The sequence below is a fragment of the Castanea sativa genome, chromosome 5 (genome assembly GCF_040712315.1).
Source record: "Castanea sativa cultivar Marrone di Chiusa Pesio chromosome 5, ASM4071231v1".
In the NCBI taxonomy this organism is placed as follows: domain Eukaryota; kingdom Viridiplantae; phylum Streptophyta; class Magnoliopsida; order Fagales; family Fagaceae; genus Castanea; species Castanea sativa.
The window spans coordinates 523,436-543,935 of NC_134017.1; the positions used below are offsets into that span (position 1 = coordinate 523,436).

At 33.4% G+C, this 20,500-nt stretch overlaps 1 protein-coding gene and 1 long non-coding RNA gene across 3 annotated transcripts; one reads left to right on the forward strand and one right to left on the reverse strand.

The window, feature by feature from the left end:
* The first annotated feature begins 296 nt into the window (after positions 1-296).
* Positions 297-741, forward strand: LOC142636320 (uncharacterized). The gene is made up of 2 exons (XR_012844300.1): positions 297-430; positions 505-741. It is a non-coding gene; the product is annotated as an uncharacterized LOC142636320 (long non-coding RNA).
* Positions 742-787: 46 nt separating this feature from the next.
* Positions 788-9,009, reverse strand: LOC142636319 (pumilio homolog 23). Of its 2 annotated transcripts, XM_075810501.1 has the most exons (11): positions 8,871-9,009; positions 7,613-7,859; positions 7,125-7,488; positions 6,620-6,922; positions 6,128-6,295; positions 5,609-5,752; positions 5,153-5,272; positions 4,716-4,901; positions 3,259-3,407; positions 1,848-2,030; positions 788-1,584 (listed from the first exon to the last, which is right to left on the reverse strand). In XM_075810501.1, the coding sequence occupies exons 2-11, from the start codon at positions 7,807-7,809 to the stop codon at positions 1,197-1,199; spliced, it is 2,202 nt and encodes a 733-aa protein (XP_075666616.1). In that variant the 5' UTR covers positions 7,810-7,859; positions 8,871-9,009; the 3' UTR covers positions 788-1,196. The 2 variants fall into 2 exon arrangements, with proteins under 2 accessions (XP_075666616.1, XP_075666615.1); XM_075810500.1 differs by lacking the exon at positions 8,871-9,009 and having other exon boundaries at positions 7,613-7,881.
* Positions 9,010-20,500: the final 11,491 nt, after the last annotated feature.

Genomic DNA, 20,500 nt, shown 5'->3' on the forward strand with positions numbered 1-20,500 from the left:
TCAACATTGAGCACATGATCCCCCTGACCTCAGATCCCTATTTTACACTTAGATTTTTACAACTTTTGGTTTAGAAAGTTAAGGCTCCCTATATAGTATCTTTAATCATAGGCTTGAAAGCCATCTTTCCTCACCAATAAGGCAAAGAATCAAACACTCTCAGTTTAAACAAGCAGGGATACCAGAAAGAAACCATGAAGGCTTGGTCTAGAGCACTGGCAGCTCTCACTATGGCCCTTTCACTCATACTATCATTCTTGCCTAATGGGTACCAAGCAAATGCTCGTTCACTAACACAACCACCTTCCTTCTCAGTATCATCTTCTCCAGCTCTTAAAGACTTGCAAGGGAAAAGAAAGATTCCTGATAAGCAGCTGGACTCGAGCTTTCGAAAGATACCTCCATCTACTTCAAATCCTACACAGAATAAGTAATTTCTACCTCCAACAGTTTCAAGTCTTTTTGCCATCGACAGCTGACTTTTACGCCATGTTTTTGTTCCAGGTCCACTCCTCCATCTGAGGGCAGCTGAAGTACAGAACAAGGAATACTAGATCCTCAACAATATTAAGTTTTCTTTTTCATTTGTTAGAAGTAGGGCGGTAGTGTTTTACTCAGACTACAACAGTGTTTGTGTATTGCACTCTGTAATGTATTCACATTTTTTTTTAGCTAACACAGGCTGTTCAGTTTTGGTGTTGAATGAATATTTATAGTTATTGGATGTTCCAAGTAGAATTACTTCCAATTGTGTTTAGTAAACTATAAAGGCACATAACTTCCGGTCTTTTAACCAAAAAGCTCAATAAAAAGTTTCTTTCAATTGAAAGTACAAGCATGACACTAAAACTAAACAGCTATGGTAACCTCCTCTCTTACTCCATCAGCTTGTAATTACTTATTAGTCTATGCAACTAATCTTACAAAAATCAAAATCACAAAGTAAACCAACCCGCACTTTCGTGTTTATAACTTCAGTTGCAAAGGCTTTAGCCAGGCTATCTTTTCAGCAGTTTCTTCTCAACTTAAGTTAAAGACTACACAGCTTAAGGTCAAAATTTACATGCTGAAAGCAAAAAGTAGATTTTACCGATCTTCATGTTTTCTACATATTTTTGGAAGCTTTCAACAGGGCATCCTTCCTTGCGGTTTCTCCTGTGTCCTCTTGTCATATTGGCATAGTTTTCGATTTGTGTTTATGTCTTCTGTTTTTTTACTGCTGCTCCAGCATTCTCAGAGACACCATGGCCTTTTTTCTTGTCCCACTTTTTCTTTTTTGCCTTGGTGATATCATCATCCACTGAATTTTTTGGATATTTCCCACTGCGCTGATCTGCTTTTTTTGGCTTGCGCTTAGAGCCTGACATGCTCAAAAATGGTACACCAGAAGACAGGTGATGGTCAATCTCCTTCCTCATTTCCTTCAAGTCTTTTGGGTGTGATGAGTTCTTGGGGGTATCAACAAGAAAACCATCATTTTTGGACGACTTGGCCTCACTAGATCCAAACGTAGTGTAGAACTCTTTGTAAGTTGATTGTTGTGATGTTTGTTTTGACCTCCACTGATCAGGTTGGCAAGCAAATCTGTTGTCATAAGCCAAAAGATGTCAACACACCATAGCTTAAAAAGAAAAAGCTACCGCCAAAATTTGATTTCAGTGAAAATTATTCTAGAATCTTGTATTAAAAGTAACAGAAGTTTCTCCCTTTTTATAACATAATTGCCAGTGTGAAATAGAGAAACTAGCACAAGCCAATGCAATTCTAGTATTGTGTTTTCTAATTCTACAAGAACAGTAAGTTATGAATCAGTTTTACTTGAACAATGAATATATCCAAAAGCTTACCTGTCAACATCTAGTTTTCTTAAGAGATGAGGGCCTTGCTTTGTCTTGGAAAGTTCACTTTGCACAGTTACCAACTCAGATACTATGGCCTCTCTTAGTGACATGTTACTAGCAGTGAAACACTTCTCAACAGTAAATGAACCTGATGACTGCATTGAAAGCTCTCCAAAATGGCCTCGAAGCCTACAAACCAAACATCCAAAAGAGTAGAATAAGATTGGTTATAATCTGATACCCAATTCAATTCAGTGGGATCTTTCATTTGCACTTTTGGTTGGGGGGGGCGGTTGTTTTCCAACATTTTCAATTTGAATTCCAGAAATAAGAGCTAACCACAGGGTAAATCAGAGTTCAAAGCAATATAAAGACAAGGGCCAACTTGAATTGTGATTGAAACAGAGATGATGTTTCCAAGAATATATCAGCTGTCAAGTGTGGGATGAGGCAGGTCTAATTTTTGTAACTTTAACCTTGTTCTTAATATTAAAAATTGTCAATATCATCAGAACTATGCTTTCTTCTGGAGAAAGACATCAGAGGCTGCCGTAATGAGTAATTACAGCCTCAACAGACATTTTCTTTCCTTCTACTGGTTTCTATCAATGCTTAGTCTCTGTGACCAATTATTGCGGGCAAATGTGCATGCCCCAGCGCCACCAATGGAGTCCTAGAACATTACAATTAGTTGAAGTCATCAAAGCACATCTTATTCCCAAGGTTCCAACTCTTAACACAGGTCGAATTGGTTGCAGCAAGAAGACAAGTAAAAACTTCAATTTGAAACAACCGAATTTCAATGGTGAAACTACCTTGCATCTTTAAATTAGTCTAGGGTAACAGTTAATTTAATATATTTTAAGGGGGAGGGGGAAAAAAGAATAAACAGAACAAAAAAAATGAGTTGTTTTTATAAGCAATATCTTAGCCTTGTTAGTGATTTACTACTTACAACTGAAGTCTATTGAATTTTTATTACACATGGTCATACTTGTTTCTTTGTAATATCTAATCTTTTCACATGAAGGCATATTGGCAAGTTAATAAAATTTCACTAATAAAGTTCAAATTTTTATTTGAAAGTACTAGTTTTTGCTATATTACAATTCACCCATGATAATAACATAGTCCGTATTTGTGGCACAGCATAGACAGTTCAATCCTAGGTTTCAAACAATAAAGAACTTCCACTTGTTTAACTGCTTCTGGTTTTAAACATATTTTAACAATGGTCAAAGCTTGAGACTGGCCTGGCCTATACAATGATTAACAAAGTGACATACAGAGGCAAATTAGATAATAGAGTACATAGATTATCATATTTCCTTAACAATTCCATTGAAAAAGATAACCTTCGTTAAAATAAGAACTTTGTGATAGAAATACAAGCTTCCAATACAGTAACAAGACATACTTAGCAACCAATCTGCGCTTTAGTTTTGCAGAAGCATCTGAACTTAGAAAAGCTTCAATAACACGTGCTCCCCCAGCATCTTTTGCTACTTCAAGTACATGATCAGCTTCCATGATTGTAATACTCAAAATATAAGGCTGAATATATTCCTGTGAAACAGACCCAAGATATGTTGTGCTTGTATAAATAAATATATTATGCTGAAATTGCTCAACATATTGACAAAAGGTTGAATTATAACTGCAGTCATTCTTCAGAACAGGCAACAATACAATTGAGGAACAAGCTTAAGATGCTAGTTTGTACTTTGTAATACATTTGTAGTTTAAAATATGAAACATTTTAAAAGATATGATTCTATTGCGAATTTTAAATCATATAAGATATTCCAGATAATCTGATCTTTTAACTCCATAAGATGGTCATCACAGTTTACATAACACATTGTTTTTTTCAATGCCTGAAATATAGGGTCATTACCTTACTGCAATATCATATAACTAACATGATTAAAAGGTGCAAGGCCTAGATATTACAAGTGACAAAAAGCTAATATGAATTTCCCATTTGATATGGTTAATTCTAACAGAGCAGCCTCACAACTCACACAATAAAAGTTACCAAAAATAAACATCAGCATCATCACAATGCAACTGATATTTTTTCCATTCATCACAACTAAGAGTTGGGAGATTATACCCAGAATCAAAACAATGAAAAGCACAATAGAGAACAGCTCATTTGTTGTCAAGTTAATCTAATCTCTTCTAATTGAAAGGAACTTCTTTTAAAATACCAATAACAGCACTAGAAGCTCAACATGGCTTTCAATATGGGAAACAATGCAGGGTGTTGGTCCTGACAAAGTCTGTTGGAAGCCAGCTAAGAGTACAAGTTTTGAGATTACGTCTTTTTTCTTTCATACTCTCCTTGAATAGAATTTAGTTTTACCATCTTTTTCTTGTTTTTCCCTTCCTGTTTTACTTAATCATTGTAATTTTGGATCTTGATTATTTTGCCCCTATAGTACATTTCCAGTGTACTTGGGTTGACTTTGATTTTGGGTTGGCTTTGATTTTTAATAGTATTTTACGTTACAGATGCAAAATATATATATATATATATATATATATATTTATATATATATATATGGGAAACAAAAAAAATTATGTGCAAAAAGCAGGGAAAACGCATATGAGGGAGATATTTCCCCTAAGACAGGAAAAGGACTTGGCAGCCAACAAAAGCAAAACTACAAAATGAGATGGACCCAATAAACAGATTCAAACATTTTGACGGCTTCTACCTACTATGGAAATAGCCATTTTCAATAAGAAGGTTTTAAAGTTTAGTTGATTGAGCAGAACCATGATGTAACGTAAGCATATAATGCAGAATTGCCATAATTATAAAAACCAAGTTCTGAAGCCATAAAAAATGCAAGAATGTTTGCATACACTTTTATATCGAAATACTGCCTGCAGAATTAGAGAACCCATGACGTGCATTTTGACACCACTAGTCCAGGTCCAAAGGGACTTATTTTCACTGCGGAAGTAGTTGTCAAGGAATAGTATTCTAGGAACAATGTATTTGGGAGCCTCATCTACTGAACATGCTGCAGCAGCAAGGGCCTGACAACACTGCAAAACAAAAAATGAGAGATGACCATGATCAGATTGAGGACATGGAAAATAGACCCAAAATAATGAAAGAAAAAAGTCTGCTATGACATTACCTTCTGTTATCATAATCATAAGTAACCATCTTATTCAAATAATAAGAGATAGTTGAGAATTTTCTTGACATATAAATTTACTTCAGAATTTCAATTAAACATAACAGAATAAAAAATATGAAAAGAAGAAGAAAAAAGGAAAATTGAGTTATAAACCTTTTGTTCGTAACAATGAAGCCTTTGACTTGCTGCAATGAGTGAAGCAATAACTCCTGATCTTCCCATTTCAAGAAGTTCCTTAAATTTTGGACCAAGTTCCTCCCAAATCAAATCCATCTTACAGCAAAATGAGGACGTGTTAAAAAAATTAATAATAATTGCAAGAAGATGTTACAATGCACAAGTTTGTTGCAAAATAAATATGCCAAGGTAGCTTACATAATAGTAAAACACCAACATAAACAAATACATGAAACTAATTTAAACCACCTTTTTTTTTTAGAATCCACTAAATTAAACTACTAAATGCTTGTAACTAATACATATCTATGTTGGGACTAGGACCGGGTAATTAAAATTTTCTTAATCAACAATCTACAATAGAAAATCTGAAACAGGAAGGAATATTTTGAAGAGAATAAGTGTCTATGTCAATAAAATTTTGATACATACTTGATCTTGATGTCTTGCATGAGAAATCAGTGATTGAACAACAAAGTTTCCACAATGATGAGATGAAAGTTCAAACAATGAATTCTTGAAAATTTTTGTGAATATTTCATTGTACAAGATTTCAGGAGCCACTTCCAAAATCACCTGCAAATGTTACATACAGTTCAATGAAAATTAAAACTAGCAAAAGCTACTATCATAAACAATTAGAAAGAAAAGACAAATTTGAATGCATGAAATGTGACTGCATTTATGAATTGCTCAAGGGAGATACACTCGCAGTAAGTCAAATGGTTATAGTGGCATAATTGGATAGCATTTGCACATCCACCTATAAAGGTATCATGATGAACTAACTTATGGTGCTACATTAATTGCTTTTATTTCAAAAGATCAATTTATTAGCGCATTGAAATACAAGCTAAGAAAGTCAACGACACAACTCATCATTAAAAGCTACTTGCAATTAATATATATTAGATGCACATTTGCTTCAATCTTATCCAATAAGTCATTTACCTCCATTAAATGGCTAAACGCAGTTTCTTTCATCAAATCTACAACATCTAGCACCACAGCCATTTCTATGAAATTTCCTTCCACAAAATCTTTCTTGGTGCAGCCAAGAAGGATAAGAATTACATGCAGTAACTCTTCATCATTTCCCACCAATAACTTCAGAGCTGTCTGTCAAGGAAAAAAAAAAACATAAATCTTCTATTTCAGCATACCATAAAGCACATAAAGATCTTATCTAAAAAACAATTTTGAAGCTTCATAAACTTGCTCAAGTATAGAAATCTAGATTCATCAACCAAATTCTTTTCAAGGTAGAAAGGATAGCTTAATCTTCATTTAGATGGTATATCTAATTCATCTTATAATATGAAAACATAAATTCATTAAATGAAATTTGACTCATCAAATTACCAAAACTTTTTTCATTTGAAATAATTAAAAAGATAACCTATCAAACAAAAAATTAATTAAAAAAAAAAACTGGAAACATGCCTGCAAAACAAAACTGCTAAACTGATCAACTTGCAGGGTCATAATGTCTTTTCTGGTACAATTCAACATTCCTGACACGAGGAACTTTAATAAATCTGGGAATCCCTGCTGAAGTTGTAGTGAATCATCTCCATCCCTTTGAGACGCTTTAAAATTTAATCGTTCTGCAAGAACTGTCGATGACTTTGTGACATGAAACTCTGTGGAATCTATTGTTACTCCTTTACAAAGGCAAAGAAGACTTCGAAGGACATGAGATCCATAACAGCAACGCATCAAATCAACAGGATTGGCTACAACAACCTGATAGCGATAAAACAATATGAAAAGAAGAGAAAGTGAACAACAATTTTATAATTCCAATCAAGATTATCTTAATTATAAGATTCTCCTTCAATTTTTAATTTTTCGACATTAGAACTTTTCCCATTTAAACCATTGATTTCCACAATGGACATCTTCAAACACTCCTCAGAGCCAACAGAAACCCAAAACCCATAGATACCTTGCATAACATTGTTAAAGTCTCTTCAATAACTGAGTAGGCATCATTGTCCTGAAGATGCTTAGCTAAAGACTTAATAGCTGTCTCAGCTACATGAGAACCAGATCTATCCATTGCAATATAAGGGAAGTCCTTGGCACAGTTTCGAAGAAAACCACAAAGGTGGTCCACATCACAGCCCTCAAGGAGGGTTTGCAAAGTGTGGCTTATGATATAATCTGTTGCAACTTCAAGTTCTTTTCCCCTGGTTTCTTCGAGAGCATTACCACATATAACTGAACGTTCCTCCAGGTCTACCTCACTACTTTCAAAAAGATTTGCAATTTCCAAGAAATACTTTGCCATTTCAGGGTCAACCTGTTTCCTACAAAATCAGGTCAGGTCAGACAATCCATACATCTACCATCATTCTTGAAACTGCACAGACATTCTTCCAGCAAAAGATAAGTAATAATAAGGTGACAAAGTTATAAAATATGCTATAATACCTGACATGTGTTGTTTGTGATACCGAGGTATTTTGATGCTCTGAGGATTTTCTGGCTTTCATGGATCCATCACTCATTTTTCCAGATGCATTTTTGTTGGAATTGTACCCATCAAAGCCATGTCTTTCTCCGCTAGCCGTTCTGTTCATGCCCTTTTTCCTTTTGCCCTGTTTGTATGATTGATTGTCCTCACCCATTAAACTATCCTCCACAAAGTTACAGGTCCTGTGTCTTCTAAATGGCAATGCTTTTGAACCAACAGAAACCATAAGCACCGTGTCAAAAAATCGACAATGGGTTCTTACTGTAATCTATGGTATGATAAAAAAAAAACATAACCATAAACAAATTTAAAGTTATCAGCAAGCTGATAGAAGATATAGGGAAGTTAAGCATCAGGAAAATCATCTACTGTCCCTTTTCTTTCTTAAAGTCACATTAGGGAACTAATTGAAGTCAAGAATATTTTAAATTTCGCCAAGTCCATTAAAACCATGAATGTGAAAGCCAGGAACTTTTTTTTTTTGGTGATTTGATAGTTGGGAGAGGGGATTTGAACCATGGGCAGTTCCATTGGAAACACAGCAACATTGCTATTTTAGGTCAATAATTCAATAGTGTTCTGGCTCTAGACAATTAAATTATTTTTCATTAAAACCCAGGTCCAAATAACATCAAATTTTGAGAACACCCACAAAAAAAAAAAAACATAATGCTATGCAGTTGTAGCATCCATCCTAGCACAGTGTTGGGAATTGGGTTCCAACTCAAACTCTAAATGGAGAAAAGCAAAAACATAGCATCCATCAAATACTTTGAATTTGCCAACACACTATCAAAGTAAATAAACTGAGCAACAAAGAAGGACTCACATCACTGCACCTCACTCAATTGCAACAAACTATAAAACACAAGTTCAAGACGCAGTATTTATACAAATACATGCTCCATTGTTTCAAATGACAATAATAATAAAAGAAGTAAGAAACCCCAGAAACCATATTAGCTCAAGTATCACAAATAAGCAGAGAAACAGAAAAAAGGTGCAACCTTTAAAGTGCTATTAATAAACATTATCACAAATAATCAATATGGGACAATAGTATAATTTAAATGAAATACAAAGAAATCGAAATTTGTCTGGTTTTGCCATATTTTCTCAGCACACAAACACCAAGCAAACACAAGAAAGATATACTCAAAATCATGCATTTTCAGCAAACAATAACTCTCAATTAAGTAAAAAAAGAGAGCATACCCAAAATAAAGAGAGAGGTGGAGAAGCAGCGGCGTCCGCGTCGCACAGAGAGAGAAGAGTCTGTCTTGGAAGAACAACAACGGCTGAAGCGAAAGAGAGAAGAGAGAATGACAACGACGTAGTTTTGATATAACAAGAGAAACCCAAAACGACGTAGGTTGAATTTAATATAAGAAGAGAAACCCAAATTGACAAGAAGAAAAAATTGTATTTAGTTTAGTAGAGCTCATTATGTTGTCAGCACGATCTTAGGGCCGTTTGATACATATATTTAAACATATTTTCAGTTTTTAAATAACATTACATGTATTTTTACATATTTTTTCAGCCACATGTATTTTTTAAAAATACAAACAACGTTATTAGAACAACATTACCAAACGGCTTCTAAATAAGTTAACATAGTGTAATAGTCAAATTTTTATAAGAAATTAGGGGGGGGGGAACACTGTGTGATGGTTTTGATGTCATTGGTGTGGTGTTTTGGCACTGTCGTGTGGTGGTTGGGTTCTCATGCTTGTAGTGCTACTATGTAGGTGGTTGAGTTTGGCACCGTTAACACTGATGTGGATTAAGCGAACACAAGGAATAATTTAACTGAGAAATTTAGTTACTACACTTAAAATACTATACTTAAGTTTTGACCAGCTCAAACTTAGGATAAATTTTTCACAAAAAAAAAAAAAAAAAAAAAAAGGCCAATGATACAATCTTGAACTATTTTGTACATGTTAATATTTAATACATAATGGTTGGTTTTGGTTTGGTTCAAATTAATATTTTTTGAATTTGAAACCAAACTTAAAAAAATTGTTTTTCAAAAATTCAAATTGAAACCAAACTGAGAAAGAAATGAAAAAATTAGATTTGATTCAAGCGGTTTTGTTAGGTTTAATTTTTAGTCCTAATTAATGCTACCTTTGATACTAGAGTTTAGCAAACTTTACTATTGTTAATCCACTTCTGCAGATTAGACATTTTTCTATGAAAATAAAATAGGTAGTGGGTGACTTGATTTAGTGTCTTTTACTTGGATGTGATCATGACACTCTACCCACTGGGCTCAGACCTGTAGAAGCAGGGGATCCAAATGAATAGTTATGCACCTAGCCCCATTGAGAACGCTAGTGAGCATGAACTAAGTATGAAGTTATTTTCCAAGAGCTTCCTATTGTGCAATTCAAACCTGGGACCTCCACTTCTCAAACCCTTAGGAATGAGCCCATGACCACTAGAAAATGTGGACTATTAGTAAATATTATCAAGACCGGAACTCTAACCAAGACTAAATTACGATCTGACAATTAATAGACAACTTAACTTTGACTATGTGATGGCATTATTAGTTCAACTACTTAGCTATGCTTAAAAGAATAAAATATAATATAATACATGAATTAAACCTGCAAAGAAGTTTAGTTTAGTTTAGTTGAATCGGGCTTGTGAAATGTGTTGTAAAATAAAGATGCATTAGTAAATTAACTTCAATTATGTTATATATATCATAGTAAAAACAAAAAATGAAAATTATTAAAGGGAAATGTTAACGGGCAGTTTGTGGGATCCATCTAATAAAAAATTGGTATAAATTGATAAGATAACTGAAAATAGTACTGAACTGACATCAAGGCGTTTCTTAAGAGGCACCTTACAATGCCCATTAACACTACCCATTATTAAAAGTTGGGCCTTAGGTTACACTAAATAGTTATCTCTCTACAAGTGCATAATATCTCATTAATTATTATCATATATTAAGGTATTTTACCTTATATTAAACTCTATTACTTAAGTTTCGAGAAATTAAATTTAAAAAATTATACTTGAATTGAAATTCTGTGAAGGGCTTTGTAACTTAATTGGTATTTTCTCATGCACAAAGTACTTGAAGGTCTAAGGGAGAAAATTGTAAGGGCTCAAAGATGGTCCCAAGCCTACTCAGAATAGTGATACTTGGTATTTCTGGCCCAACACAATTAATTTATAAAAGAGTGAGCTTTCTAAGTCAACTATAATGCTCTGTATGTTCCAAGCATGAAATCAGTAAAGTCGTGACTCTTAATATGATGAAATGAAACACAAATGAAGTATAAACTCTTCCTCGGGCTTGTCCGATGATGGAATGTTCATATATTATTTGCTTCAATCTTAATACAAGTTGATACTCTCTTATCTCTTGTTCAGCTTCTATTTTTCAATCCCTTTCTTGGAGGGATTCCTTTCCTTTATATAGTCCCTCCTAATGCATCTGAGCCCTCCACTTATACATCTCTGGGTTGCAATTTGGATGCTTGTTCCATTAGAACCCTGCTGGAGGTGGTAGAGCGTTGTGAGCTGTGAAACTACTGTTTAGGTGTCTTTTTCTCATAAATGCGGTTAGCTAAGTTGGTGCAGTGCATTGAATGTAGAGGTGATGGTTATCTTCCCAAATATTTCATCTCTTCTTTACTTGCACGTCTCTAATGTATTTCACGATGCCCTCCCCTTTCAGTTTAGATGACTAATTGAGGTACTCCCAAGGTGCATTCGTTCCTTGGGCTCCTTGGACAATGGCTTTGTCCGCATTCCATCCTTGGACCTTTAGTCCATATGTCAAGTCTGAATTAGCGTGGTCTCTATGTCTTCCCTCCTCAGACTTTAGTCCACGTGTCGGGTCTAGATTGGCACATGGATGGGCCTTTGCCTATCTTCAGACTGGGCCCATGGGCTTTATGTTGTGTTCAGATCTCTTCCTCCCACAAAAATATTTTAGTTAAAAGATTAGTAGCAACATATTATAACTATCTTAAAAAAATAAATTGAAATTCTAATACAAAAGTTTCAAGTAATTTAAAAAGAAATATAAAAGCAACTGCATTAGCATATGTAAAAGATTCTGTCTATTTTACACAAAAACTTATTTTTTTTCTATTTTACACCGTCACTTTTATAAAATACTCACATCAGTTTATCTATTTTACAAGATTTTTCAATAAAATATTCATTCTTCATCAATTTTTTATTATTTTCCCAAATGGTCGTACTTTTTTAATTTAAACTTATATTTTAAGTAAACTACCAACACTGGTAGCTTTGCTAATGGAGCCACTTGTGGTGGAGGTCTGATGGCCGAACCGCCGAAATAGTGGTTCCGACGAATGCCACCGGATTGGTCTTGCCGCCCACCGCACCGTTGAATAGTGACCCACCAATGGGTAAATTATCGAAATAGTGGCTTCGACGAACACCACTAGTGGTGTCTTCGACCAACGTACTACCATCACCGGTGGGCCGATTGTTGTAATAGTGGTTCCAATGACCGTCGCCAAATCGATGTCTCAGACCACCGTATTGTTAGAATCGATGACTGAATTGCCAAAATAGTGGCTCCGACGATAAATTCAAACCTAATTGTCATTTTTTTTTTTTCAATTTTGACCCAATGATTATAATTTTGAAATTTATATCCACCGATTATAATTGAGAAATTTAAACATAAAGGTTAAATTTTTTAACTTTAAACCCAATGGTAAATTCAAACCTAATGGTCAAATTTTTGAAATTTAAACTCAATAGTAAATTCAAACCGAAAGGTCATATATATATATATATATATATATATATATATATATATATATATATATATATATATATATATATATATTTTTTAAACTTTAAACCCAATGGTAAATTCAAATCTAAAGGTCAAATTTTTGAAATTTAAACTCAAGTCACATTCTTGCTCTATAAAAATGACCATTTTGTCTCTAATTTCATCCACGTCTACAAAATTATCTCTTTCATTCGGTTTTTGTTCTCTTTTAATGGATTTCCATTATGACATTGATTTTATTTTTCCAAATGATGAGCCTCCATTTGACTCATCTTCAGAGGATGATGAGTTGGAACTTACTCTAGCTATTGCCATAGAAGAATTAAACAATGAAGGAGCATCAACATCATGTTGTCGTTCTTTTCAACCTCACGGGTTTATCTGGCGTAATCCTTTAAAAGGTCATGATAGGTTTTTCCATGATTATTTTGTTGAAACACCAGTGTATCATCCTAATGTATTTTGAAGGAGGTTTTGAATGAGTCGTTCTCTTTTTCTACATATCCATTCAAGAATTGAAGCTACTAAACCATAGTTTGTTCCAAAAAGAAATGTGGCTAACACACTCTGGTTGTCTTCTCTTCAAAAGATGATTGCCGCAATCAGAATGCTTGCTTATGGAGTGTTGGCTGATTTCATGAAGGAATACTTGAGGATTGGAGAAAGCACTCCAATAAAATGCTTAAAAAACGGTTAAAGCAGTAGTTTCAATCTTTTTTGAAAAGTACTTGAGGTCACCAAATGACAATGACATTGCAAGGTTGTTAGAGGTTGGCCAACACCGTGGATTTACAGGAATGCAGGGGAGCATCGACTGCATGCATTGGAAATAGAAGAATTGTCCAAGTAAGTGGAAATGTCAATATATTGGTCATATTCGTGATCCAACGATAATTATGGAAATCATGCCATCATATGACCTTTAGATATGACATGCATTTTTTGAGTTACTGGGGTCTCACAATGGCATCAATGTCCTTGAGCAATATATATCCATCATGGGGAACATTTATCAAAACAATTCTAGCACCACAAGACCGTAAACAATAGCATTTTGCTTCCGCACAAGAGGCGGCCAAGAAGGATATCAAACGTGCATTTGGAGTGCTTCAAGTGCGATTTGCAATTGGATGCGGGCCTGCACCTTTTTTCCACCTTGAAATGCTTAAGGACATTATGATGACATGCATAATATTGTATAATATGATTGTTGGTAATGTGCAACATACTTACCTTGGAGCAAATGACTTTGATTATGATCAAATCGATGATAGTGGACCCGAACCGGTGTCACATAATCCCACTTGTAACCTTATGCGGTTCATTGAACGTCATAATTCCATCAGAGATAGAAAAATTCATTCTCAACTTCAAGCGGATCTCGTCGAGCATCTATGGCAACTACAAGGCCAGTCGTAGGAATTTGGAATTCTTAATTTCTAAGTATTACTACTTTTATTTAGTGTGAACCTTCATTGGAATTTGAAATTTACTATGTTTAATATTAGAATAAAATTTTCAAATTGCATTCCTTTGATGTTGGGCACCTAAACATGGACACGTTAGAAGGTTTATTACAAAATATCATCAATTTTAAAGAAAAAAAAGGAAGTGTGTGGAATAATTTGAAACTACTAGCACTTAGCAGTAAACTAAGCTTTCAAGAAAACCATTAGTAATTTGATAGCCATCATAAGAATGACTTGCACATGACCATGAAAGTATTAATTTTGTTCCTATTGATTGCAGTGACTCATGCTGAATGATGTGAATACTTGAATAATTAAATTCCAAAAAGAAAAATTGAAGTATTGTCACTTCATAGAGTTATGTGAATTTCCAAATTAAAACCTGAAGTCATTAAGTCATTTAGTGACAGCTGTTTTACTATTTTTTTCTAGCAAGCCAAGTTTGTAATCATACCACAGAATTCTGCTCTTCATAGTATGAATAATGGTAACAGGTTCAAGGTTATGCGCACAAGTGAGCATGTAATAAGCAAGCATGTTCACTTGAAACAAGCTTGCAACTTAAGCTTGCAATAACAGCTCTTTGCTTACACTCCCAAAACAAAGACTTTTAATCACCCAAAACATAATGACAAGAACATAATCACGAATTAAATTGAATAATCAAGTGCTATTGTCTGTGCACAATACAAAATTTACAACATTGCTATTTTCCTTGCACAAGTGAAGACTACAAATATATATCTAACATGATTAGAGATTAAATATTTATGTTCTCTGCACAAGTAAATACTACAAAAGAGATGTCTAACATCAAATCATCTATGTCAACCATGTGCTATTGTCCGTGCACTATACAAAAATTTACTTGATTAGATAATGTAAATAATAATATTCAAATTATGATGGAAATTTATACCTTAACCTCTCCAAGATTTCTAAACGACATAGACGAATATATACTCTTTGCTCAAGATCCATGGTTCTTGTATCTTTCATCATAATTTCATCTTTCACTTTCCTCTTTTCGACTTCTTTCTTCTCTTCCTTGATATGAATCAACTTTCTTCGTTATTCGGACACAATGTGCATTAACTATTTTCGTTCTTCTAATGTAATGCGCATACTTTCCTTTTTCTCCTTATGCATTCTCCTCTTTTCTTCCTTAATTTCGTCCAATTGGGAGGAAAGTATTGGGACCATGTTATTACAATTCTTTCTTTTCTTTAATTTATCCTTTTCGGCCTTCTTGCCTATGTGTCTCTCCAAGGTTTCGCCGGAGTTCATCTCATCATTTTCTTCACCTAGATTTATTGAGCTTGCAAAAGTATGGAAAGATTGTGTGGCTGGCTGTCTTATGCGGACCTTCAAATTATCTCTTAGATTCAACCAATTAGCTTTATACCTCAAATTTCTCTAACAATGTTCCAATTGAAATGCATTTTTGCTATTACTATTATACATAGTTTTTGCATCATTAATCTACAAAAGTAAAAAATTGAAAATAATGAGAATCATAAAACTAAAAGTGCATTGATGTACAATACATATTAGATGTTGAGTTGAAATACTTTCATTCTGGTTCTCAGTTTGGGCCACGTATCCACAAAACTTGTTGGTCTCCCTTTGAATTGTTGACCACCGACTATTTAAAGAATCCTTGGAGTGGGTAAATTTCTTGTCATTGTGGAAGGTTGACCAAATTCTATCCCAACATGTTGTGTGTTTTTGGTCTCGTCGATGTCACGACATCTAAGCTAACATTGAGCCACGCAGACACTAGCTTAATTTCTTCATCTACGGTGAAGTTTTTTCCCCGTTGACCTCTCTTAGTCGTTGATTTTTTTTTTTTTTTGCAATGGGGGTGTAGATTGTCCCGTTTCAACTTGGGGTGGAAATTGATGGACATTCACATCTGAATGCGGAGTGGACATCAAAATATTACTGTCAAAAAACTCAAAACCTTGTTCCTTGTCTTGTAAAATGTTAAGGAAGAAGGGATTTTGTGGGTCCATCACCTAATAAACACCAAAATAATTCATAAGCAGCACTAATAAACAACAAAATTGAAGTTGAAATTTATCTACTGATAGTGCAGGGGAAAAGAATTGACAGAGGTGGGTAAGCCAGGCATGCTAGAAAAGCTTAAATTGAAGTCAATAAGCATTCAATTGTATAATCTCAAAAGGAACTATAATGCTTTAATATTTGACTCCTTTTTTACTAGCATATATAAAGTGATGGAGACATGGGACTTAAAGGCCAAATACCATGATTGGTGATTGATCCAAGGAATAATCACTCTGATTTCAAGGCCATCATCTTGTTAGCTATACTGCTTGCAGCCTATAAGATTAGTCCTAGATTAAAATTGCTCCACAGACAGAGACATACTAGGTAGTTCTTTTATGGCCAATAAATAGTATATGTTTCTCAAGTATATCCCAAAGAAACATCCAAAATCAATGTAAAACCTTTAACATCAAGTTGAAGTAGTTTATAACTAAGTAATAAGAGACTCCACCAAATCAGCAAATAATCTTTTCACACATTGAGGTAAAAGATAGAAGTGTTATTGATAAGTCCAAAACATATACAACATATATACCCTATTAAAGCAGTCTGAAAATAGGGGAGAAATAGAAATTTAATACAAGTTTAAAAAACTCCAAATTCTTCAAAGACTTCCTACACATGGGGAAACTAATTCCTATCTAAAAGACATAAAATTTAATCCTTACCTGAACACTAAAATAATCAAATATAAATACACACAAAATCTAAAATACTAATAAATTTCAAAAATGACTTCGGGTGTGTTCCGAAGAATCCCTAAAAAAAAAATTAGTTTAGAGAAACTCCCAAGAATCTTGTTTGAAACAAAAAAAAAAAAAAAAAAAAAAAAAAAAAAAAAAACCCTAAAATCTCAATGAGAAAAACCCATACCTTTTTAGAAAAATTAGTCCCAAAGTCTGTCAATAGAGACACCTCCAAGTTGATCCACCCTCCTCACGGGGCTGCAAATCCCCCAAATTGGTCACATTATTTCCCGTGGTGATGAGAATGAGCAAGAGCTGTTGAGAAGTAGACGAAGAGAAGATGAGAGGAAGAGCTTAGGAATGAAACAAGGAGAGACTATTGAGAGGCGTTGGTGTTGTTTAGGTGAGAGGAGAGAAAAAAAAAAAGAAGAGTGAAAAACGCTTTTTTGTAGTTTACAAAGATAATATTAAAATAATAGATGGACGAGCTACAGTAACAGTGCATATATGTACGGTTACTGTAGCAATTGTGTATAAATACAAAATTTTATACCCACTAATGTTAATTTTTTTTGGGTCAAAATGTGTAAAATTGGTATTTTTTTCTATTTTAGAAGACTTTACACATGCTCAAAGTTTTTCTATTACAAAAATTTTTGGGTCATAATGTGTAAAATTGATACATTTTTCTATTACAAAAGTTTCAAGTAATTTAAAATGAAATATAATATATTTTGTAGTTAAGCATATGAGCAACATCTAGAGAGACAATAATATTTGTCAGGTGGTGCGGGACAGTCAAATCTCATTTCATGGAGATTCCATCCAATGGTGGCTTTTTTTTTTTTTTTTTTTTTGTGTTAAAAGAAAAATGGTAGGAAACTTCCCTACTTTTTATGAGCGTTGAATCAATAATAAATGGAAAAGAGGAGAGAGTTAATAAAAATGACAAATTATAACTTATTTATTAGTGATTTAAAATTTTACATTTTATTCACTCGAGATTAATTCAGTTAGAGTTTCGTAACTCATCTCTATTAAAAATATGGCTAAATTTGCTTTACTATTATGTTTCTATCTTACCAAAACAAAAAATACATAAAAAAAAAAAAGACAAAACAAGATAAAAAGGGAGAGTCTTGTAAAAATTAAGAACCATCGTAATCAAGGGTGGAGGGAGGGGGGGGGGGGGGCGAGGGGGGGTAGGTGCCCCCCTGAACTTGCAAATTTTTTTACATATAATTATAATATAGTATATTGGTATGTTGTGGAATATGGAGTGGACGAAGTGGTAGTCTGTAGAGGAGAAAAGTGAAAAGAAAAGTGATCAAAAGTGAAGATAAAGATCAGAGAGAAAGGAAATAATATGTGTGGAGGAGAAAAAAAAAGAATAAAGAAATGTGTGGATGAAGAAAAAAGAGATAAGGGAAAAATAAATTAAAAAATAAGAAGTTAAAATTAAGAAATGCTATCACAATATTTTCATAATATTTTTACAATAAATCTTAAGTGTAGGGTAGTTACTAGCTAATACTAGTGAATAAAAATAATTTAAGTGGTGTGTTCAAATTAAATCAATAACAACTTACCACACATGATTTGTTGTGAAAGTATTGTACAAATGTTGGGAACATGACACTTCATATTAATATTAGATAATTTTACAAGTCATTATATTATTGCCATAAGTGCTCCACTAGATTTGTTAAAAAAATACAATTGGAAAATTAAAACTATTACTATTAGGTTTTGTTATTTTTATTTCTAAATTTAATACACGAAAACTAAACTCACGTTATTTTTTAAAATTATATATATATATATGTTTAACTTAGTTAAAAAAAAACTTAAAATATATATTTTTAATTTTTATTATTTAAAAAAATTAATTGTATTATTTATAATGTTATCGGTTTGACCACTGGTCTGACCAAAAAACCGGTAACCAATCTCTTTTTCGATTCTTTTACCGTACTGGTTTTTAAAACCATGATTTTATGTTAGATTCTATATGGTAATTACATTAGCATATAGTTGTGTATTTCTTTTGTTATTAATATTGATAAATTTTTTTCAGATTCATTTTTTTACTTTACAAATCTTGTCTTCTAATCTTGCCCCCTCTTACCTAAATTTCTAGCTCCGCCACTGATCGTAATCTCTTCTCCTCCACATCCCATTCATCGAACTCCAGCCAAAAGAACTTATTTACTTATGGTAGAGATGAATCTTTCTACAAGCACTATTCGTACATTGCCAAGCCTTCCACTCCAAATCAAAAAACAAAAAAATAAATGCACACAAAACCCACCAAAACAAAAGGGAGATAAAGAAATCGTTTAGTCAAAAGTTGCTAATGAACCCCAAACAAAGAACCTCAAATCAGATCAACCCACAACCCAGAACGTCGAACAAAGAAAAAAGAAAAAAGAAACCATGAAGCAAAAAGAGAGAGAAGGATAATATACATTTGTGGAGTTGAATTGGGTTTTATTTTTCTGAGTATATGTTCTTCTTGTTTAACCTTATCTACACAGTTTTTTTGCCTGCATGAGTACTCATAAAGACGAACACATGAAATGAGCATGGGTGGTTTTGCCTTGGTCATGATCCGAAATGGGTTTGGAAAATTTCAAGAACATCTAGATACCAAAGAACAATAGTAACATATAAAAAACTTCCATAATTAAAGAGCAATTATAAAATGAGTTTTAAAGTATTAATATCATTGATCAATGTGGTAATTATATTACGGATGAAGGAGGCAATGCATGTGATAGGTTATAGCACTCTTTCCACTTGAACTTGACATTATGTATGTTCTGTTAAGCTCCTAAATGTCTAGGGGGAAAAAAAAATCTAACAAACAAAATGCAAAGGAAAAAGATGTCTATTTAAGATAAGGATCACATGGGATGATGAGGTGTAAGATATTCCTAACATTGCAAAATAATGGCAGCTCATGGCTAGGGCCGTTTAGTAATACCTACTATTCAATACCATCTTTCACATTATTTGTTGATTTCCATTAGGGTCCGTTTGGTTGAAATGGTGAAAAAGTGAAAAGATAGAAAATATTTTAATTTTTCTCCTTTTTGTTTGGTTGGGACTTGGGAGTGGAAAAGTGGAGAGATAGAAAAAAGTGAGTTTGTATAAATTTACTCATATACCCTTGTTAAAAAATAATGGCCAATTTAAACAAAAAAATGACAAAAAAAAAAAAAAGCAATCACCCAATTTATTAAAAAATGAGAATCATGTCTAGTTAAACAAAAAAAAAAACAAAACAACTATCACACCCACAACTCAGGAAAAAAAAAAGGAATGTCCAGGAAAGAAAAAAAAAAAAGGAAAAAAAAGAAAAAGAAAAAGAAAAAAGAGAGAGGCAATGTGCCCAACCAGCCCAAGAAAAAAAAAAAAGAAGAAGAAGAAGAAGAAGAAAGAGGCAACATAAAAAGAAGGGAAAAGAACTTGACATGGGCATTTTGTTCCATTAAGTAGCCCAATTTTCTTCCTTTAATTTTCTTTTTATTTTGAGAAGAAAACTTTTTGGTGGGTCTAGGGAGAAAACACTCGGTCCCATTATTTATTTTTCTTTCTCTCCACCCAACCAAACACACTCCAAAAAGTTTTTCTTTCCATTTTCTCTCCAAAGTTTTCCATCCACCCTATTTCACCTCCAAACAAACACACCCTTAGTGACATTAATAACTTTTTGAACTTTGTATTCAATCATCAATGGCAATCATAAATCCATGGTCCCTGCGTCTTGCATCCTCACTAAATTTGTTGATTACAATTAGTGGCATT

What these genes read in the sequence shown, in the direction of transcription:
- LOC142636319 (XM_075810500.1), bottom strand. Translation starts at nt 7,881, where the DNA reads ATGGTTTCTGTTGGTTCAAAAGCATTGCCATTTAGAAGACACAGGACC. An exon ending in ATGCAAGACATCAAGATCAA is followed by an intron (nt 5,273 to 5,608) that starts GTATGTATCAAA and finishes TTTTGCTGTAAG; the next exon opens with ATGGATTTGATTTGGGAGGA. An exon ending in AAGCGCAGATTGGTTGCTAA is followed by an intron (nt 2,031 to 3,258) that starts GTATGTCTTGTT and finishes TTTGGTTTGTAG; the next exon opens with GCTTCGAGGCCATTTTGGAG.